A 22,595-nucleotide genomic window follows, 5' to 3' on the forward strand; every position below is an offset into this window, starting at 1 on the left:
TTCCTGGAAAAAAAAAAAAAAAAAAAAAAAAAGACTAATAAATGTGTTTGGCTGCTAAGCATTTAAAGCTCGTGTATGTGCGCGTTTTGTGTCCCACGGCCGTGTCGGGGCCCTTCAGGCCGCCTTGGCCTCCGGGCGCGGGGGGGCGCCGGGCCCGCCGTGGCCGCGGGGCGGGGCGCGCTGAGGGCGGCGGGGCGGGGCCTCTGCCCGCCCTTATCCCCGGCGCCCGCGGGCTCCGCGATTGCCCTGCGCCGACACCGCCTGTACCGCTGCCATGGCGGCCCCCGGAGAGGCCGAGGACGCGATGGCGCGGTACCGCTCCCCGCTGGTGTCGCGGTACGCCAGCGCCGAGATGGCCTACAACTTCAGCGAGAGGAAGAAGTTCGGCACCTGGCGCCGCCTCTGGCTCTACCTCGCCCAGGCTGAGAAGGTAACGGCGGGACGGGCGCTGAGGGCAGAGCGGCGCGGGGAGGGGGGAGCGTGGTGCCGGGGCGTCTTCACGTCCCGATTCCCTTATAGGCTCTGGAGGATGAGGGCCCGGGAACCGGTGGGAATCGGCCGTGCTTTCCTGGAGCTACCCTCGGGAAAACCGACCAGAGCAACTTTGCAGACGCTCCTTAGGCGCGTTCCGGGGAGGAAAGGGGCGCGAGGGGTGGGAGCTCTGCGAGTTCAGGGTTACCCAACCCTCTGTACACAATCCTCCGCGTACCTGTCGCCCCTCAGCAAATCACCTCTTCTCGCCTCATACCCTCCCTCTTGCACTTTTGCCTGCACTGTAAAATTGGTTTTGTGAAAGCTCTGCTAAGCAATCTTTGGTGAGGGGTTGCCTTTTGAGCAAACATCGGTGTCCTTCCCAAGCGCTCGGCTGTTTGCTTTCCAGGAGGTGTGACGGGTGAGGGCCACTGTCCATTCAATCCGATGGCTGTCAGTCCGTGCCAACCGGACCACCCCCTGCATCTGCAGCCACTTGTTGTTAGATAGCCCTTTTTTTCCGAGATGAGTTTACTTTTGGCCAAAGTGAGCAGTATATTTACCCTGCAAGTAGTTGTCAGGTTTTTGGTAGGCTGAGTGCCACAAAAAAAAATAATACCGCAGAAGATTGGGTGTTGTGTATTATTAATTCAGTTACTGGGAAGCAGCAACTGGGAATATGTCCATAGGATTGCAAGCTGTTGTGTTAGTAGAGGATATGAAGTTAACTTTTTTAACGTGTACTTTAAGATAAACCTTCTGACTTTGACTCTGGTCCTAATTAAGGATACATGTACAGCTATTATTACTTCTTAATTGAGACCCAGTCAATTTTTAAGATGCAATAGCTTGATTCCTTGTGACTCTTACCAGATTTTTGATAGTGAAAAAGCTGTCATATGTTCCCCCCCCCCAAAAAAAAAAAAAACAAAGTGGAAAATAAAAGGCATAAAACCACCCAGGTTTCTGGCAGAATGGCTTTAGCTCTCAGACTCAATAGGAGCCCATTTGTTTTGTAGAGTCCAGTTTCTGTTTTCTGCCTTGGGATTGTTAGAAGCAATCCAAGCACCAGGTCCAGCTGTTACTATGAGTGGAAGGGCAGAGAAGCACCATGCTGGAGAATGAACACACAGTGCACAGTGTTGTTACCATGTTCCTTCTCCATGCAAGGGTAATATCACTACGGCAGCATTGTCAGTAATTTGCTGGACAAAATGTGATGTTCCAGAAGCTGAAGATGCAGTTATACAGCTGTGCTAAATAGGAGTCACCTTTCCAAGTTCTACATGCCCAATTTTGTCACAGTTCAGATGCTGGAGTGAGAAAGGTGCAAATCTCATCTAGCTCAGAAAGTGTCGACACTATGAATGCATGCTTGAGGAGCTTTGTATGTTCAAAGCATGACAATTTAAACATAATTGTATCAATTCCGGCAGATAATCCTCACTTTTATTTCTGTTCAAGAACAGAATATGTGAGTTGCTCAGTAGGAGAAAGCAAGCTGCTTGAAAGAACTAGTTTGAGGCTTCTAGGTTTCTACTTCCAAGCCCTGGACTCCAGGCTGCCGCGTCTCTTGACCCTTGCTCTGCCTCCCACTGCCACCCCAGAGTTTTATTCCCAGAAAGTAGAGACAGGTCTTACGACTTCTTGAGCTCTCTTTTCATAGTGGGAAGAGGGAGACTTACTATTTTTATCTGGCTCCTCATTCCAGAGCAGTTTGTAATCTAATGTCAGCTCTGGACTAAAAAGGAGGGAGAGTCAGCTACTTCCAGCACCTGTTATCTCTGTTAGTGATTAGTTAGTTACACATACAGGCAGTTTCTTTAGGTTCCTTACAGAAGATGCATATTATTTCTATAATAAAGAACACCAAACCAAATACCAGGTAATAAATGGACTATGGAAATTTACTGCAGCACATATCCTCACTTCCAAGACATTCATATGTTGCTTCTTCGGTCATTCTTTTTGAAGATACATAGCATATCTTTTCAGATACATTAAAAGCCAAACAGTAACAAATGAACTGTGGGCAATACTTACTTTTGTCTTCTGATAAATCAGATCTCAGAAGGTCTAATTATAGGTTTTCTGAAAGTTGTCGGGAGTGGTAAGACAGAAGAACATGCAGCTCAGTGATAAAATTTTAGGTGAAGTACAGGCCCAGACAAATGGCTTCAGTATTCACTCTACTTAAAAGGTGAAATTTTCAAGTGGTCTGTTTGGAGTATATGAGATAAGAATGGAAGAATTACTGCAGTAGAAACTGAATTTGGTAGAAGGTCTATTCAGTGTTTTGCTCCTTTCAGCAGGCAATAGCAGGAGTTTGAAAGAGCAGGCTTAGCGAAGTGTGGGATTAGTAAGAAAAGCTTATCTTTTCCCAACTGACAGTATTTAAAGTTTGGGTAAAGAGCTGAGGTGTCTGAATTCATACCCATCCCAAAATACTAGTTTGATATTTTTGCATAAATTCCTTTGTATTATGATGCTTCTTTTAACACTTTTTGTCTTGAACTCTTAATTAGGTTTGAAAGTCAAGAACAAATTTCTTGGAGCTCTCCCTTCTCATAGAAGTAGCTTTGACGTCTTTCAGCATCAAACTGACTTACAAAATATGTCTTGCACATGTGAAATATAGATTTTTTTTCTCTTTCTATAGTAGCTCTCCATCTATTTTTAATGTGCAGTTTAAGTTTCATTATTTTTCTGTCATATGTTCTTTATACATAGATCAACCCAGCATTCTCATTCTGAGTGCAGGAGCTGTGCTGTGTCATCTGCTTGTTCTACCCTGTCCTTTAGGAAAAATGATGAACAGTCATAGCTGTTAGAGTGGCACATGAAAATATTGTGACAGTCTCAGAAGAATGACACCATAAAAGCACAGTCTAGAGAGCTCATCACTGACTTCACTGACCTGTGGTACTTTGGGGAAAAACTTGTGTTCTCCCTTGTGTACTTTTCCTACTTGGTTTTCTTAGGTACACAGGTTTGAAGGACATTTGATTGTTTTCTTCCCAAGGTACTGCCAATGTCAGCAAAAGCTCATAGGGAAGAGGCCTCACACGTTGTTTGTGGACAGATGAGAACATCATTTGTCTTGGCACTACCCTACCTTGCACGTGTTCTACATCAAGTTATCCCTTTTTGGGGGGTTATTTCTTTGCTCTCTGTACAACTGTGTACTGTGGTCAGCTTTTCCCAAAGGATCACAGATGTCTGAGCAAGGAATGAGATTTTAATCTTAGCACAAGAGTGTACTGCCTGCTGAGCTGCCTGTGCTTTTAAGCAGTTGCAGTCTATACTGGTGCACCTCAAAGGCAGCAAACAGTCTGGGGCCAGGTGCTTTTCCTCATTTAGCTGGACACTCATGGGCATGTATATGCTTGTGACAGCGTAAGTTTGGGTACTAATTGTCTGATGAGGACATTGAGAACACATCTGCTTCACTTGCTGTCTTCTTCAGTTCCAGGTTCCACATGTGCAAACCATTTTTTCAGGCGGTTTGATTCTGAACAGAATCAGTTTTTTAAATACTTTAAATCCAGGAAGCAGAAGATCCTTCTGGTTTGTGATTTCTCATTACTTATGCACAGGAAAATAGTATTTTAATTTGGAAAAGGCAGTAATGCCAAGTTCATTGTGGGACTTTTAATTTCTCAGTATCAGGAAAATACATTTTTCTCATCTTTGTTAGTGGTTTACACCAGTGTATAATCTTGTGGTTGGATATCTTTGTTTTTAAGTCAGCTTGCTGAAAAGCTCTAGGAATTGATTTTGAACATGAACTAGGAGCATTTATCTCCTTCTTCAAGATCAGATAACTGATTTCACAAGGTTTCATATTCAGTCTGAGATAAGGTACTACATGACTTTTGAAAAGGTATAAACATATAAAACATACCTTTCCATATGTTTTAAGCCCCCTGTTTACAGTTGTGTAGGTCCAGTTGTGGTCCAGAGAGTTTTTCCTGACACAAGCTTATTTAGTTAGCTGGATTTTTCTTTACCCAGAAGGTAAACCTCATTAAAATAAGTTTATACTATTTTTATATCACTTTCCCCCATGTATTTTAATTTTTGTAGTTTTCACGAGAATGTTACATGGTTGAGGAAAGTACAAAGCCCAAGAGGAACATCTAAGAATGAACACTATTTCCTATCCTATTGGAAAAGGCTGGAGAGCCCTAGAATGAAAGCATTTGCGGTTACAGCTCGATTACACCAAGTTGTCACGCTTTTGGGAGATGTCAGATGGGAGTCAATTATTTATTTAATCAGCTTCTGTCTCAGTTTGTTTGTAAAGAGAAAAAGCAATAAAAGTTCTTTTCCCCTTGCAGTCACTTGGGCTTTCAATCACAGATGAGCAGATACGGGAGATGGAAGCAAATCTGGACAACATTGACTTCAAGATGGCAGCAGAGGAGGAGAAGAAGCTGCGTCACGATGTGATGGCCCACGTGCACACCTTTGCCCACTGCTGTCCAAAAGCTGCAGCCATCATTCACCTTGGAGCAACTTCCTGCTACGTAGGGGATAATACGGTAATATAGTATTTCCAGTTCCCTGCCTGCAGAGCTGGGAAAAACAAAGCTACAGTTGTTTATTTCATAGCTGTTTATAAACTTTTCTTCATTAAATATTCAGTGGATTTTTCAGTCATTTTTGTTAATTTTACTGTTGAAGTTAATTCAGTTCTTTAACCTGGCTACCCTAGGAAGGGAAGCTCCACTTGCCTTCTTTCTTCTGATGTGAAACAAGATCTATCTGGAAGCTGTTCCCTAACCTCTGCTTACGTGTTAATATTCAAGGAGATAAGAGAGGAGTTGCAAACACATGAAGCAACATGTGGACTGTATGATTTATCAGTTACACCCCTCTGACGAGAGTTCACTGACTTAGAAAACAAGGTCCATGAGCTTTCAATTGCTGCTTGGAACCCCTGCATAACTGAGGGGAAAACAAGCTTTTCAGCAGCGAAGAGAATGGATCAGTGTGTTAAGTGAAAAAGGAAGTAATAGCGTTCTACAGAACGCTAAAATGTTTGTGAAAAACTTTGTCTAAAACAGAGTGCAAACTGAAGCCTTATTTCTTAGCATGTGTTGCTGTTCCACTGTTCAAGCCATTGCAACCTCACAGCTGCTGTTGTCACATGAGAAGCTGCTGTGTGATTGTTTTTTCCCTACTCCTTTGTAAACCTGTTTAGCTTTTGGGTAGTATCACCTTTCTTCTGACACTTGCACCCAGCTGTACCTCAGTCTCAAAAGAAGGAGTGAAGACAGCTATGCCTCAATGGTGCCTCATTAGCCCACTTAACTGCCTGCTGTCTTTAGCCTACAGTGCCTGTATTTTCCACTTGGGACCTTAGGATTTAGTCTCTCATTGTGTGGGCAGACCCAAGTACCTCAAAATAATCATTCATAGGCACTTGCTGGAAACAGGTCTTCCACCACTTACGATTTTCCGTGGTCAGTATGAAAGGAGCAATGGTGAATTCAGCATTTTTGTCATAAGCAAGTTCTGTTACAAGAAGGAAAATAAATAATTTGTTTTAAGAGGAGACTTTCGAGTCAACAAAGCATAATCTGTGTCCTCTCTGAGAGAAACTATTATGTCTGGTCCTTTAGACATGGCCCAAAGTTCCTTTCTTTGCTTCTTGCAGGATTTGATTGTCCTCCGTGATGGGTTTAACCTCCTGCTACCCAAGGTGAGAAGGTGGTTCTGCAGTGTCTCAGAATTGGGGAGCACTCATGTCCTGTGTATGGCCTGTGTTTAACTTGGATTTTCCTAAACCTTTGTGGGAAGCTAGGAGGAGCTGTCTGTCTGGGTTGTTCTCAAAAAAGTGAACAGTTCCCTTCCTTTTGTTTCTCAGGTCTTTTTCCCAGAACTTTTTTGCTCACAGTAGGAATTATAAGCAGCTCCTTGTTTATCTGTGCCACGGGTACTACATAGCAATACAACTGTATTGCTTTCAGGATTATCTTAGTCTTAGCCTTAGCTATATTCCTAGGAGTGTGTCAGCATTCAAGAAACTATGTAATACAATTTTCTGAGGTCAAATATAGCAGGAGTGTAGTGCAGTGGTGTCTGACCTGAATGAGTTGGCATCAAATTGGCCCTGGACTGTACATGTCCAATTATACCCCAAGCAGTTTTATTTCTGACTAATTCCAGGAATAAAGAAAATACCCAAGGATGAAACAGCTGTGGGATTAGCTTGAGCATGAAGTTTAGACTAGTCTGAACTCAAGTCCAGTGACTTGTGTTGGCTCTTGCTTGAGTTTTGTTGCAAGCAGAAATTGCATGTGTGCCCTGAAAAACAGAAAGATGCAATATTCTACAATTAGGGGGGACTGCACAGTTGCCCCTCAAGGTCCCTCCCTGCACAACTGCCCCTTCCTGCACAGTGGTTTCCCTCCCCCTTTTCTCACAATGTTGTGCTTAAGCATGCCAACTTCTGCTGTGTTGTTTGGGGTTTTTCTCTCTCATTCCACTTCTTTTCTATCCTTCCTGCTTCCACCAGCTCGCAAGGGTGATCAGCCGGCTGGCCGACTTTGCTGAGAAGTATGCTGACATGCCTGCTTTGGGCTTCACTCACTACCAGTAAGTAGCCATCAGCCTTTGCTTTCTTTTTGTTGTCTGTGCTTTGATTGAATTGACCTGCTACTGCTCTTTTGCCATCCTTTTTCCCATCTCTGACCAGTTGGTGGTTCAGAAAAGGCCTATTCAGACATTTCTCAGGAAATTGGACTGTTGCTTTGACTAGCTGTCAGCAGTTGCTTCAACACAGCTTTATAAAGGATGACTTCCAGGCAAACACAGGTGTGCATATTCTGGGCTGTTTCAAAAAAGCATGACTGGGAATTGCACTAAGCTTATCTTCCAGTCAGATTTTCTTTGTTTTTCTTTTTTTCCCTCTGCAGCCTAGAAAGCTTTGTTAATGGCTACTTGTTACTAGAGATACTGAGTCAAAGGACAATAAGATCTGGGTGATTCTGTTCTTGGGGTAGTTTAATCTCCTGCTTCATTAATACTGTTTGCAGAAGCATTAAGCTATACCGTGAGATAAGCCTGGGTCTTCTACCGCAGTGATTCAGAACAGCAGAGGCAGGGGAATTGAGCACAGGTCGTGTCAGACTCGGTGTGCAGCATGTTAACATTTCTGTGAAAGGAGACTGGAAGCATCAGGTCAGGTCTCTGATTTGTATGCTGTATACTCACTATTGGTTGTATCAGCTCTAATCCTACAGCCCTCTTCATCTACAGCTTTTTGGAGGAGTATCTGTGATACTTTTGAGCTTTTGGAGAGGGGACAGAGGAGTATTCAAGAAGTATATACAAGATGAAATCATAATTGATGTCTCAGCCTTTTCTGTGTCATTTGTCAGCAGGGCCTTTGCTCCATTTGCAATCACATCCATGTTTTCCCTAGCCTTCCCTTTTCCTGCTTATGTCCTTGCAGAGGCCTGTCTTGTTGCCTTTCACATTCTGTATGAAATTCATCCAGGTGTGTTTTGGCTTTCCTTGCCCCATCCCTGCAGTGTTAAATAGTTTGTATTCCTCCTGGATTGCCTGTCCTGCTTCCAGATCTTACAAGCTTCTTTTTTATGTCTGAGCTTAATCCAGGAGCACATAGTTCATGTGTGTATGGTTTTTTGAAGTAGTATAGAGGTTTTCTTTGTAGTTCATGTGGATGATTTGAAGTAGTTGACTTTCTGGATTCTGCATAGCACCTCTGTTTTCACCTCAAAGCATTTGCAAGGAGGCTGAAGTGTAGCTGAAGTTTGCAGTTACTTATTCCAAGTTTGGGGTCTTACAAGTGTTGGCTGACAGCATTGTTGAAGTGCGTTTGCCCAGAGGTTGAGGAACACGTTTTTATAAATAAGAAGGAAAGGCTCTTGAATAATTTAAAATCACATAGTGAATGTAGATGCTTTTGTGCTGAGAAGTTCACACCAGTGCTGTAAGTCAGCCAGGGTGCCTCTGGGTGAGCGGAATTGGGGTGGGGAACATATGCACCCCTAGTCTATCACAGCCCCTACAGGCCGGCAGGGGACGCACGCCTGGCACATGGACACAATTGCTGTTTTCTGGTAATGTAGTTCCATCTAATTCCTGAAAGGAGCGATTACATCTTCAGTACCATTTACTGCTGACATTGGTACATCCTTCTGCCCAAGCCAAATCCTGTTAATTTCTGTAGGGAACTCTTAATGGTAGACTGAGCAATGAAGTGGTGTGCTTGTGCAAATCCTCAACAAGTCATGTTGTGTTCTTGATTGTTTTCAGACCTGCCCAGCTCACCACCGTGGGGAAACGCTGCTGCTTGTGGATTCAAGACTTGTGCATGGACCTGCAGAACCTGGAGCGGGCTCGGGATGACCTGCGCTTCCGGGGTGTGAAAGGCACCACTGGCACTCAAGCCAGCTTCTTGCAGCTCTTTGAGGGAGACCACAGTAAAGTACGTCAGACAGCCCAGGGTGCAGACATACGGTCTTGGCAATTTTCTGCTCTGGAATGTTGTTTTCTTTGAGGGAACATTGAGATTCTAGGATTAAATTGACAAAGTTACTGCGATCCCTCTGGGGCTCATTGACAAGGTTCTGTGTGAAAGTGAGCAGGATTTGGGAAGGAATGTTTCACAGAAAGTAGAAGATTTTTTGACAGTAAACTGAGAAAAGCATTTTTGCTCTTGCAGACCTTGCTGAGCTGCATTTTGAACTCTTTTTTTTTTTCACTTCACCTCAAGGTTGAAGAACTGGACAGATTAGTGACTGCAAAGGCAGGATTTAAGCGGTATGTAACACACATTCTTAGCAGTGTGTAACTCCTGGTAGTGTTGGCCCAGGTTCCCCTGGTTGCCAAACCGACATCTGTGCTGCTGTTCACTCATTCCTCCTTGCCATCTTCCATTCTCAGTTGCATTTTCCCAGATGAAACTTCACCTCCTAAATAGGCCACTTCTACTTGTCTCCCTGTCAAACCACAGCTGTCCATTTTCCTCTGTTTACCTCTCTCCCACCTGCATGCTGCCCCGAGAAACTGACAGCCTGAATCCAAAGTTGTTCTCATCAGGGCAGAATGACAGCCCTCCACTTCAAGAACCATGTCACTCCTTGCTCAAACTCTTGCCAGTACCATTGTGTCTGGCTGGAGCACTCAGGTTCTGTGCTTATTTCTAGGGCTTACATGGTCACAGGGCAGACCTACAGTCGCAAGGTGGATATTGGAGTCCTGGCTGTGCTGGCCAGTCTGGGGGCTTCTATACACAAGGTAAGCACCCTACTTGCTTACATTGGGAAGAGGGGGAAGTGTTTCAGGTCTTGAAGAGAAGGTTCTCGTGGTGCAGAATGCTCTGCTCAAGAAATATTGGTTGTTGTTCAGCTGTCTTCTTTGTGATCATTTAAATTCACCGCTGGGTACTCAAATCTCAAAGATCTTAAGACCAATGACAAATAAAGTAAGTTAACTGAGCAGATTCTAAGATGGGTTAACAACTCCCACACCAGATATTAGTCTAATCTATGGTGAATTGATCCAATTAGAGTAAATGTCTTTCCTAGTGGTGTATGAGTTCTTACATTTCACCATTTCTTCCTAGTTAATTGCCTTTCTGAAAATGGTGTTATTCTCTCTGTCCTTGTGGATCCTTTTAATCGATTTATCTCTGTTCCCTCCCTTTTCCTCCTCTTGGGCTAAAGTGATCTGTGGTATTTTCTTCTATTTTGTTTTTCTCCCAGTTCAGTGAGCACACATTATCTGTGTTTACAAATCACTGTGCAATTTTGTTATGCATTTTCAATGTTCTCTTCTGATCTGTCTTCCATTCCCTGCAAACATTTGCCCTTGTTGATGTCCTGTTCTCATCCAATCCAGTGGGCATGCTGTTTTCTTTGTTTTCTTGACAAACATTTTTACGCCGAGGAGTAGGATTGCAGTGTCAAGTTTTTGTCCAGTTTTTCACTGCCCCCAGTTTACTTCTTGCACATAGATGCAAAGATTCTCGGAGAGCACTAACAGTAAGATATATTGGTGGGTGTCAGTTTGGTTCTATTTTATTAAATTCTCATGCTTTCTTTCCAGATTTGCACTGACATTCGTCTTTTGGCCAACCTGAAGGAGATAGAGGAGCCTTTTGAGAAAGACCAGATTGGTAAGGGATCAGAGGAAATTTTATTTTCATCTCATCTAATAGACTCAGAGGGTTTTCCTGGACTGGTGCATGTGTCTTTTCATTTATGTTGGTGAGGCCTTTTAAACAAACTTAGAAATGCCACTGGCAGAATTTGGTTTAAATTAACTGGAGTTGACATAGTTAGTATATTCACTCCTTTTAAAAGAAAAAAATAAAAGGAGGGGAGAGGGGAAGGAAAAAGAAAAAAAAACCTTACCTAAAGGTTTCTGGATATTAAGGAATTAAAATCAGATTTATATCTGTGCACTTCCTGTGTTTGGGGGGAGAGCAGGAGTAGCCATGTATGTCCCATTGCCTGAAGAGGCAGACCTGGTTCTGAGGAGAGCTTAAGGTCTTCCACTCCTCATGAAGCTGACTGTAAAGCAGATTTTCAGCTCAACTCAGCATTTTGATCTTTATAAGCAGACAAATTAGGAACAATGCAACTGGAGTGGACCCTTGCATCCTTGCCAGAAGAACACCAATGATGGGATTCTGACACCGTTAGAAAAGGAAATGTAGTGTTTTGGCTCTTGGCTGAAAGAAAGTTTGGGTCCCTTAAACAGTTGTATAGAATTGAATCACTAAATTAAATCTTAGTCCTGTCTGGTACTTGTACCATTCTGTGGATGATTTTAATAGCCATTCACTAGAACAACAGGCAGCAGTGTACTTTGAAGGGCAGTGTTATTGAGCAGATGGAGGCTAAGATTGCCATGGGTAGCCTGGAGAGATGGTGCTTAATACTACATTAAAAAGTAAGACTATTCATTCCTTTTATGTGGTAGTACTTCTGCTTTGCAGAATTGCAAAAATGTCTTCTCACGTTTTCTCTGTTCCCATTTAGATGTTTCTGATCTGAAGGGGAAAGTGGCGGTGTCATTTTCGTTATTACGTATCGTCTGTGGAAAATTGTTCTGTTTTGAGGCTTTAGTCAAAACTATGACTCCTGACACATTTTTCTTTCCTGGGGGAGGACCTTCATCTCTTCTCCCTGAATGCATCACTCCTTCTGTTGCCCTGTTTGCATCCCTTTTCCTCCTCTGACAGGCTCAAGTGCTATGCCTTACAAGAGGAACCCAATGCGTTCGGAGCGCTGCTGCAGCCTCGCTCGGCACCTGATGACGCTGGTGATGGATCCCCTCCAAACAGCCGCCGTGCAGTGGTTTGAGCGAACGCTGGATGACAGTGCCAACAGGTCTGTTTAGATTGTGCACTGCAGCAACTGCAGAGAAGGGTCCTCTGGTCTGTTTAGAAAATACTGCATTTAAACTAAACCCACAAGATACTACCTTGACAAAAAGCAATCTCAATACAACCTAGAGACTAGAAACTGGTTTCCTCTGTACCATCAGATAAGAACTATTTGGTTTTTTTTAATGTCAAGATCTTCTGCAGAGTAAACCAGCAGTGAAAGGGAGGGATACAGAAGCCAGGGTAATAAATTGCTTTCATAGTCTTCCTGTTTAAACAGCACAGTATTACAGTACTGACATTTCTCTTCCTTCTTTTGGATGCAGCTTTTTGACCCTGCTTTTTTTTTTCACTTTTTAGAGAATAGTTCAATACCTTAACCCTCCAGATAATCTAAAAAACGTATTTTAATTTTGAAAAATATTCTTTACAAGAAGCAGTCAGATCCTGGAAAAAGAGCACAATTAGTCTACTTTTCAAAAAGTTTCATGAAAATCTGTGCATATCTTTAGGATATTGCTCAGCAAAATTTGCTTTGTTTTGTGATTCTTCATTACAACTATTTTGAGCTGAGCAGAAGTTATTTACAATTATTAAGTAAATTTCAGCAATTAAATTCAATGCTTCCATCTTTTATTTAGTACTAATTCTGCATAAAGCTCATACCTACCTTTGAAGCATTTTAGTTTCAAAGTCATATTCTGTTGCAGAATTTGATTTCTTAGAATCTTAGAAATCTCTAGACTTCTAAGGTATGTCACCTGTGAGACAATGAACAGCAGCAGTTTTGGCTTGATTAATGCTAGATCAGCATTAAGATTGCTGATGAGAATGTTATTTTTAAATGTCTCCACAAACATAATACCTGCATAAAATTTCATGACAAAACAGAAGATTTTTTTCCCAGAGGGACCTTACACCACAGCTCCTAGTCTCATTAAAAAAAGAGCTGCGTAGGCAGCAGAAAACAATGTGAAAATAAGAAATTGCATACTGGTTGATCTGGTGTATTTATTTCCCAATAGCTACCAAGTGTTGAGAGATGTACTGGAATGTTTAAAATTTTATTTTCATCTCATCTAATAGACTCAATTTTCCACTTCATTAACCAATTATGAAAATCTGCGCCTTGGATTTTTCTTGTTAAAGCTATAGTGTTTTGGAAGGAGAACAAGCAAAAGAAAGTTCAATCAATCTACAATCCAGCAAAGTTGTTTTAAGGCACTGTAATAGAATTGGAGGGCTTAGATGTAGCACAAGGTTCAAGAACCAGGAAATTTTAAAAGATCATAGTTTAGGATGGGCCAGGCCCTGCTGTCACAGATGGATGATGCTATGTTTGCTGCATTATGATGTAGAGCATTTTGCCTGATACAGCTCAGTCCCCACTACTCCTCTTGTTTCCCTCCTCTGCTTTTTGTCAGGAACCTCCTTTGTGACCAGGAGCAGGTTTCTTGAAGGAAGCCCTCACCAAATGCATGGATCCCCTTGGAAATTCCCCACTGAGCACAGCCAGGCACAGCATGAGCATGCAGCATGTCTTACTGCTGGAGGGTAGGATCAGTAGCAGACAGTTCAATATAGAACACATAGGGGAAGATCCTGTAGATTGCTGCCCTGTTTCCTATCTGTGTAATCACTGAATTATCTTGGAGCTTTCTGTGTGTGCCTTCACCCTTTTCGCTCTCCCTCTTTACTGACCAAAAAGGGGGAAAAAAGAGAACAGCTCCAGTGTTAGGCCACAGTAATGCTATTTAGAGCATTATTTACAGAAGCTGAAGGATCTGAGGTGGACTGGAGCATGGCTTTGTTGCTGACCAGGGTGCTGGGTATGTGTGTTTCGTAGGCGCGTGTGTCTGGCTGAGGCTTTCCTCACGGCTGACATCATTCTCAGTACACTGCAGAATGTCTCCGAGGGACTCGTGGTGTATCCAAAGGTAAAGCAGGAGATAATGGACATCCTTGGTAATGCTACAACTATGCCAAAGTGTACAAGAATGCTCTCACTTCAAGAATTACATTTTTATCTGTTTGTTCAAATGGTTTCTGAGTTTTGCTCCATTCTTGCCGTATTCTCACTGTTGTAGGACATACATGAAACATACATACCTCTTGTGAGGTCAGAAAGAAAGTACAAAGCTTGTCACAAAGGATATTTTTTCCTGAATTACAGAATGGATGTGTAGAACTTAGCAGTGAAAGATACTGTTTAGACAGATCTCATCCAGTTCTGTAACTTACTACAGTTTAAAAACAGTTAAAGGTTAAAAAGTTGACTACAGGATAAAAAAAATATTGGACATCTTTTCCAAACTAATGTCTTTTACAAGATCTGGCTTCTAAGTATTATCAACTTCAATATCTGGATTTCCAGAGCTAAATTCAAAATTACTATTTGTCTTTGCATCATAGGGCCTGTTATAATAGGACAAGGGGTGGTAACAGTTTTACACTGTCAGAGGGAGAATTTAGGTGATACAGGAAAGAAGTTTTATTACAAAGAGGGTGGTGAAACACTAGAAGAGGTTGCCTAGTGAGGTGGTGGATGCCCCATCCCTGGTAACATTCATTGTCAGGTTGGACAGGGCTGAGCAACCTGACCTAATGGAAGATGTCACTGCTCATTGCAGGTGGTTGAACTAGATGGCCTTTAAAGGTCCCTTCCAACCCAAACTTTTCTGTGATTCTCTGACCATTGTCCAGTCATAGAGATTCAAGGGGAGAGGAAAAAAAACTTCACTGCAAACACTGCAAAATTTTCAGTCATCTATAGACTTTATATAATGCTGTTTCTTTTTTCCTGTTTGTTTTTTGTGTGTGTGTGTAAGGTGATTGAGAGAAGGATCCGGCAGGAGCTGCCATTCATGGCCACAGAGAATATAATCATGGCAATGGTGAAGGCTGGGGGCAATCGTCAGGTACAAATGAAGCATCCAAAATACCTTTGTTTGCGGTCTGGTGTTTTTCTCCTAAGAAACCAATGTATCTGGGCTGTTGTCATATCTCACCTTTCTCTGCTCTTCATCTGCTCCCACAGAGTTATTAGTATTGCACTGGTGCTACAAAGCCAGGCTTTCTTCCCTGAGGGGAGAGCACTTGTGGAGATCCCTATTTTCTGTTAGGAACACCGTGTGTTTGGGCTAATCTGGCTGGCTGTGCTGGAGAAGAGGGAGACCTATTTTTATGTTTGATACTAGTAGGCGTTTTCCTTTTTTAAATGTTTAAAGGAACTTGAACACAGGCCAGGCCAGGCTTCTTTAAATGGAACATGTTGGCAGTTGGCTACCTTATAAATTAAAAGAGGATGAATCAGTACTGCTAACAAAAAAACAAGTAAGACCATTCTGAACCACTCATTCATGTGTCATTCTTCCCTCACTCAGTACAGTCTATTAACCACTTGGTTTATAGTCCTTCATTCAGCTTCCTGTGTTCAAGCAAACTTTAATTAAATATTTTCCTTAGTAAATAAACCCAGACACAATTAGATTATATTACCTTATCATTTAATTTCACAGTTCAGGTCAAAATTGATAATCAAATATCCATCTTTAAAACACCTTATTTTCACTTACCTTTTAGATTGTAATTTTTCCTTCTATGTTTATTTCTACACCAAGGGCAGAAGTGAAACTTGCAAGAATAATGAAAGAGTTTGATAGGAGCTTTGAGCAGAATATATGTGGTTTCCGTTTTCTGAAACAGTTGTGGCAAATCACCCCTTATATTAGTCAGGAAACATCCTTTTTTTCCTCTGTGTCTCTGATGTCAGTGGGTCAGTGAGCAAACTTCCTGACTAAATGCATTAAGGTCATGTATTCACATCATGTGAATCACATTCTGTGATTCATTTGTGTATCTTGTTGACCTGACTTCTTTCTGGTGCTGTTTAATTACATACCCATAGGGCTTAGTACATTTATAAGAAGGTGTTCAGCCACATTCATATGTTCTGTTTTTCTGTGCTAGGAACTTTGGAACAGCACATTTTCTAGGCTTTCCCACCTCATAGCACTGAAACTCACTTCCTTTCCCCAGTACTAAACAGCTCCCTCCCCTAAATATCCAGAAGATAGATCTGTTCACCTGAGGCAGGTCAGTGCTGAAGCAAAATGACACTTGGATAGAGGAAGAAGGTTAATATTTGTCCTAACTGTAGATCAAGGATAATACATTTAAGGAGAATACTCCTGCATAGTTGTAAATGCAGCCACATGGCTATATTTTGGGACCATCATGGCAGTATCTGATTTTGCAGGTGGATCCTGGCTACAGTAAGGTACCCTTGTTCTTACCAATTGATTCCAAAGGTATCTTTTTTCACTCAGTCTATTCTTATGTAGGCCATGGTTTGCAAAGTCTCACTGCTTGTTAAGTTGGACAGATTCTCTTCCCTTTTCAAAATCTGTAGAGTTTTTACATTGTTTACAATTGAAAAAAAAAAAAACAACCAAAACAACCTAAAATGACTCCTAAGGGTATTTGGGAAATTTGAAGACATAAATGATTCCAGTGTCACTAGTTTATGTCATAGAATGTACGTGACATGCGGAGTGTTTTAGCCTCAAAGTGCAGATGTGAAAGGATGAAAAAAATCTTGTTTTAATGTAGTGGCACATGAGCCACTGCAGTCCAAACTGTGTCATCTTTTTGCATCCTTTTGCGTAGGGCAATACACTTTGATATTTTTCCCTCCCACACAAGTTGGGGAGATGAACATGTGCTGTCAATAGCAATGGAATTACTTTTCTTTTTCCGTCTTCTTCTCCCTCTACCTACAGGATTGCCACGAGAAAATTCGTGTTCTTTCTCAACAAGCAGCAGCTGTTGTGAAACAGGAAGGGGGTGATAATGACTTCATTGCCCGTGTCCGTGCTGATCCTTACTTCAGCCCTATCCATAAACAACTTGAAAGCCTGTTGGATCCATCCTCCTTCACTGGACGTGCTCCTCAGCAGGTAAAGTAATGGAAAGAGGCTGTGGGTTGTAATGCAATGTGTAGTTTAATCCTGCATCCTTTTGTATATAATATGTACACTCTGTTTGCTACAGAGTGTACATATTATATAACTCTAGCCAAGCTACTAAGGAAGACACATTTTTCTCTTTTGATTTCCTTGGCTTTCTTCCCTGTGGCTTCACACTTTTGACCCTGGACATACCAGACCATTGGGTGTCTTTGTGAAAGAGAGACCCCAGTGAGACAAGCACTCCTCCCAAATGGGGAGGAGGAGGCAAGTCCTTTCCCTAATTTTATTTTTCTCATCTTGAACAGGTGGCAAAGTTCCTGAAGGAGGAGGTTCGACCAGCGCTGATTCCATACCAAAGCGAGATGGGTGGGAAAATTGAACTGGCACTTTAGGTACAGTCTGCAAATGTGTGTGGGTACAGGAAGATAATAAAAGCCTTATTGATCCAGGTCTATTTACTGTGTCATGTTATTTTGGTTCTGTACAGTACATTTAACCCCCGGAGCCTACAGCCACCTTGATTCCAGCTGGGCTTTTCATTCTTTGTCCTCTGTTTGGTCAAGCCTCCATCTATAGTGCACTGAGCTACTGAGAAACACTCAATTGTGACAAGGTACACACCAATCACAGCACCTTCCTTGGCCCCTCACAGAGCACTGACAGCTGTTAAAGAGCAATGCCTGGTGCTGCCTGGCATTTCTGTAGGAATGACTTGTTGAAGAGCAGAGATAAGGACAACTGAGTCCACTCCCATTTTCATCTTTCTTTCCATGCCCTGAAACTTTCTCCACAGGTGTCTCAAAAGTTGATAAAAGTTTGTCCTGGCTTTCAGAGTACTGTGACTTGGGGAAGAAACAGGACAAAATATTAGAAATAATGAAAGAGAGAGGCCATGGAACTTAATGGCTCAGCAATCTGGTGCTCCTTCAATGCTCCTTTCCTAGTTTAATACTGTAACTGTGGCTCTGTATCTTCTGAAAATCATATTTACAGGTGTGGGTAAGAAACCAGTCATTGTGTTTTGGCTGTGATTGTGGTCCTTGGCTATAGGTGCTTGATGAGTGGCAGGTGGACTCTAGCATGTGAAAGATGTTCTTTACTACAAGTTTTGTCTGATAAGGAAAGAAAGAAGATACTGGAATTCATTGAATGCCAGAGAAGTTCAGTTTTATTTCTGACACTGTCCTAGTTTAGGGAAAATTAGGGAGGAAAACTCCAAATGGGGATTTCCCCAGGGAAATGCCCCTCCCCACCAACTGGTCCGGGAAAGGGAAAAAAAAAATTCCTTGGAGAGAAGTGGAAAAAGCTGTTTATTTAACAGAAAATTGAATAATATTAAATAATAAAACCTCTTGCTGTTCGATGGGATGGCAAGTCTAGGAAGAAAAGTCCTTTTCATGTGGTGTAGCTCGGCTCACTCAGGTTCTTATCAGTCCCTCTGGCGCTGGAAAGTGCCGAGGCCCAGGCCCCGGTGGGCCACAGGCATGAGCTCCCAGGGTTTGGCTGGGTGTTCAGTCCAGAGCAGGCTTGCACAGATCCAAGAAAAAGGAAAAAAAAAACAAAGGTCCAGGGAACTCCTCTGCCTCAGCTAGCTAAAGCTAACTAAAAACCAGAGAGAAGCTCTGTCCAGTCCAGGAGCGAGCTGTGTGGGAGTGATGTTTTTCCTTAACACAAACTGCGCGCTTCTTCTTCCCCCTCTCTTGCTCTCAAAGCCAGTCTTAAAGGTGCAGAACTTAATATATAACATAAACCAGATTGGGGATACCAGTATCATAAAGTCACCCCAGGACAGACATGAATGATTTGTTTTGTAATGTCTGTGCTTTACTGGACATTTAGTACTGGATCAAACTCTTCTCCCTTTGACTGAAATTGGAATAATTTCCTTACCTCTTCTTCCAACGTTATTACACCACAGAGCATTTCTTCTGCTTCAGTGCAATAAAGAAGCTCTCTCTGGCTTCTTATTTATTCAGATCCTCAGTAATACATGATAGGTATTACTTGATGATTTTTGAAGTGTGGTTGCTGAAGAGAATTAAGCAGAACTAACTGACAGAGGCTACCTGCTGTCCTTCAGGTCATCACTGTTGAAAGAGGATTTTAAAATACTGTATGTTTTAATAAGGCTTGTCTTTATTAAGTAGTTTAAGAGCAGTGGGAAGCTTTAGGCTGTGATCTTCTATCAAGATTTCTCTGGCTTTACCTTGCCCCTAGAATATGGCATTCAAAATGTCTCAAACATTTTGAGTTTGATGGTGTTTAAAACATTTTGCTTGCTTGTGCTATTAACATTTAATTAGCCATCTGCTTGAAAAGGATAACTCTAACCGAACCCTCGTAATTTTCAGGCTATTACTCAAACTGATAGCCAAGAAAGAAAACAGACAGATGCGTAAGTCCTCCTTTTTTGGTCCTCTTTCCTCCTTAAAAAAAAAACCCAACCCTGTGTGGAGAGGAAGAACAGTATCTTTTCTCATCATTGGAAATCTTTGTAGAGCCTCAGGTAGAGGCCATCAGCTGTGACCTGTTGGACTTGTTTTCTGGACATTTTAAAACAAGTAACAGTGCAGAGGAAGAGTCATCCTCCTAGAAAACTGGCATGATGCACAAATCCTTTAGGAGACTTCCGCTCCTTGGTTTGGGACCTTTTTACTTTCCTGCAGAGCTGGCAGTGGCTACAGCCAGAGGTGTAATTCTCCTGTCTTCTTGGTTGTTGGGAGGAGGTCACCAAGCAGTGCTTCAGGAGCAGCTCTCTACTGTTCAGCTCTTGTTTCTCCCCCTGTATTCAGCAGTGGCGAGGCCACACCTTGAGTTCTGTGTCCAATTCTGGGTCCCTCAGTTCAGAAAGGACATTGAGGTGCTGGAGCAAGTCCAGAGAGGGGGCAGCGAAGCTGGAGAAAGGGGCTGGAGCACGAGTCTGATGAGGAGCAGCTGAGGGTGCTGGTGTTGTTTTGTCTGGAGAGAATGATGTTTAGGGGAGTTGTCACTCTACAACTACCTGGAAGCCAGGTGGAGGTCAGCCTCTTCTCCCGGACAACCAGCAACAGAACAAGAGGCATAGCCTTAAGCTCTACCAGGGGAGATTCAGGTTGGACATTAAGAGGAATTTCACAGAAAGGGTGATTAGACAGGATGGTGGAGTCACCGTCCCCGGAGGTGTTTAAGGAAAGACTGGACGTGGCACTCAGTGCCGTGATCTGGTTGACACGGTGGTGTTCGGTCAGAGGGTGGACTCCATGACCTCAGAAGGCTTTTCCAACCTAATAGATTCTGCGATTCCGTGACGGCTTCGTGAGGCCAGGTCACACTTTGGGCCATTCGGTGCATGTCCCTGCTGATGAGGACCATCGCGGCGCCTCCTTCCCGCCTGCCGGGCCGCGCTTCCCGGCCTACAGCCCCCGCCGCGCCGCGCGCCGCCGCCCGCATCCCGCGCATGCGCCCCGGCAGCGGCGTGTGGGGCCGCCGGGTCGGGGCCGGGCGCCCGCCCTGAGGGGACGGCGGTGGCGGCAGCAGGTGGGTGCCAAGGCAGGTGCGCGCCGGGGCGGGGGGGGACCGCCCTTCGCCTTCCGGGGCTCGTAGCCCTGCGCTCCCCCCCGCCCCGGGGGCTCTCCCCAGGAGCGGCTGCGCCACCTGTGCGGCGCCTCCCGCGCACACCTCACCCCGGCACCCCCCTGCCCTGCTGCCCCCGCGGGCGGAGCGGGGGCCGAGGCCGGCGGGGCGGCCCCGCTGCTGGGGCTGTGTGCGGGGCGGGGGTGCGCGGCCGCGGCTCCGCTCGCCGGGCTGGAGCGGGGGAGCAGGGAGGGACCCCGGCCCGAGGAAGGCTCCGCTTACCGGCCGCGCTGACGCAGGGTCTGGCTCCGGGGAGTGACTCACGCTGTGCTTCTCCGTCAGGGCTCCCCGGGGCTCGTTCTCCCTGAGCCCCGCTTCCCCCGGCTGGGCTCCCCCTGCTCCCCGGGACGTGCCTCTCCTCTAACCCGCCTCTTCTGCTCGTGGCTGTGACTCCCGGGGGTCCTGCTCTGCCATACTCGTCTGCTCTGCACGCCTGCGCCTTTTCGGAGGTGCCCTGGAGGAGAGACAGTCTGTCTCCTGTCTGGCTGGGGGGAAGGAACAGTCACGAAACACAGATGGAAATATGGCAGTATCTTCTAGGCAATGGGCACAGATAGACGTTCTGCAGGCCCCGTGATTGTCAGCTATAATAAATGTTAGAAGGAGAGCAGGAGACAGATGTAATTCTTCGTACCTGCTGATGTAAATCCAAGGAAGTAAAGAGCCATAGTCATGCGGATTTAAATCTCGTTGCAGGCAGTGGCTGTGGGCTCCGGGACGACTCTTGATGATTCTTCACAGAACTGGTAAGGGCGGGACAGAAAAAATTTCCTCTGTGTGGCTTTGATTCCTTCCTAATTTTTTGAGGGATGCCTGAATTTAAGCAGGTGCTTTCCTTCTAAACAAGTCAATTTGAGTATTGGTGTGTGGGGAGTTTATGATATCATAGCTTCCTACTTCATGATGTCTTAGCCCTACTCTGCGTGGCTTGCTGTGGATTTTTTTCCTTTTTTTCTTTAAGGAGGGAGGTGAGAAAAAAGGAAGAATGGTGCCTTGAGGAAATGGAGAATCCTTTAGTGCAAATAGATGGGAGAGCGAAGCAGTCTTACTGGAATTAATATCAGTGGGTTTTTAGTAGTGCAAGACTGGATCTTAAAATCACTCAAGAAGGAGCTGTCAGCCTAGCAGGAATGGGGCACTGCTGTGCTCTTTTGCTGAGCTGTTGATCAGGATAATCTGAATTCTAGAATAGTTTTTCAGCTGCTACACAGTCTGGAGTGGTGGCCTGGAAAGAAACAGCCACTGGAACAAAATTCAATTTCATGATTTATTTCTGGATCCACACAATGTGTGTGTGACTGTCCTTATGCAGAAACAAAGGCTGAATTCCTACTCTGGAGAATTCATAAAGTAAAAGGGAAGGAAAAGGGTGAGAAGAGGCATGAGGTGTAATCAAAGAGCCCAGGGTGGGGACTGGTTGTGTCATGTTAATACAATGTTCATTCTGTATTTAACAGATTAAAATGACATTGGTATTCTCAGGGAGATGTCATTCATAGTGTCTCTTCTGAAGAAGAAGGATGAAGGGCATCCCGAGGGGTAGCAGAAAGGAGAGGCATATCTCTGGAGGAATTGTGCTGGTCAGGGAATGATAGAATTGAGGTGAGGAAAGTACTCCATGCTTGCTCAGGACTGAAATAATTCTCCAGTTTTAGGGGTCCCTGCTAATGTTTAGTTTTTTTCTTCTTTGCTGTGCTTTTAGTCTATCATTTTCCCACAAGATGGGATCTTTTGCCAATCTCAGTATTCTAAAGAACCTTGACAATCTTAAAAGACAGACAATGATCAAAACATTTGGCTTTTAAAAATTAACGTGTCTTACCTAAGGTGACACGGTAACAGTAGAGATTCTTGGTTAAGAGATCTGTGTGAGAGCTGCTAGTCTTAGTCCCATTCTTGGTGAATTGATTTATGCATTGCAAAATTGTTTCCCATGTTTGGAACTTGGGATGCTTTGACAAAGGAATTGGTGATACCATGTTTGAGGTACTGTTTTGGAAATGGTTGGAATGATGTCTCTTCCTGACTGCTAATTGCAAACTTCTCACCAATACATCAAAAGTAACAAAAACTTTAAAAAAATAAATCCTAAGGAGTACTGCAACTTTATCTGCAGTGGTAAAGTTAAGTTGCTTTATATTTTGGTGTATGTGGTCCTACAGCTCTTCTAGCTT

The 22,595-nt window shown here is 43.6% G+C and overlaps 2 protein-coding genes across 6 annotated transcripts in view; both read left to right on the forward strand.

The window, feature by feature from the left end:
- Positions 1-193: 193 nt before the first annotated feature.
- On the forward strand, positions 194-17,263 carry ADSL (adenylosuccinate lyase). Its single transcript, XM_058864561.1, has 13 exons — positions 194-430; positions 4,812-5,015; positions 6,134-6,178; positions 6,995-7,074; positions 8,761-8,932; positions 9,221-9,267; positions 9,654-9,744; positions 10,555-10,624; positions 11,696-11,843; positions 13,686-13,776; positions 14,668-14,757; positions 16,621-16,797; positions 17,115-17,263. The coding sequence occupies exons 1-13, from the start codon at positions 275-277 to the stop codon at positions 17,199-17,201; spliced, it is 1,458 nt and encodes a 485-aa protein (XP_058720544.1). The 5' UTR covers positions 194-274; the 3' UTR covers positions 17,202-17,263.
- Positions 17,264-20,258: 2,995 nt separating this feature from the next.
- SGSM3 (small G protein signaling modulator 3) overlaps positions 20,259-22,595 on the forward strand; it is a 28,736-nt gene continuing 26,399 nt past the window's right edge. The window contains exons 1-2 of one of the 5 annotated variants that reach the window (XM_058864556.1): positions 20,259-20,325; positions 21,118-21,167. The gene's annotated coding sequence lies outside the window, so the exon portion shown is untranslated. Of the gene's footprint in view, positions 20,326-21,117; positions 21,168-21,898; positions 22,024-22,595 lie in introns of those variants that run through there. The other 4 variants (XM_058864554.1, XM_058864560.1, XM_058864555.1 and 1 more) reach the window with 4 other exon arrangements.

This window comes from Poecile atricapillus, chromosome Z (assembly GCF_030490865.1).
Source record: "Poecile atricapillus isolate bPoeAtr1 chromosome Z, bPoeAtr1.hap1, whole genome shotgun sequence".
Lineage (NCBI taxonomy): Eukaryota > Metazoa > Chordata > Aves > Passeriformes > Paridae > Poecile > Poecile atricapillus.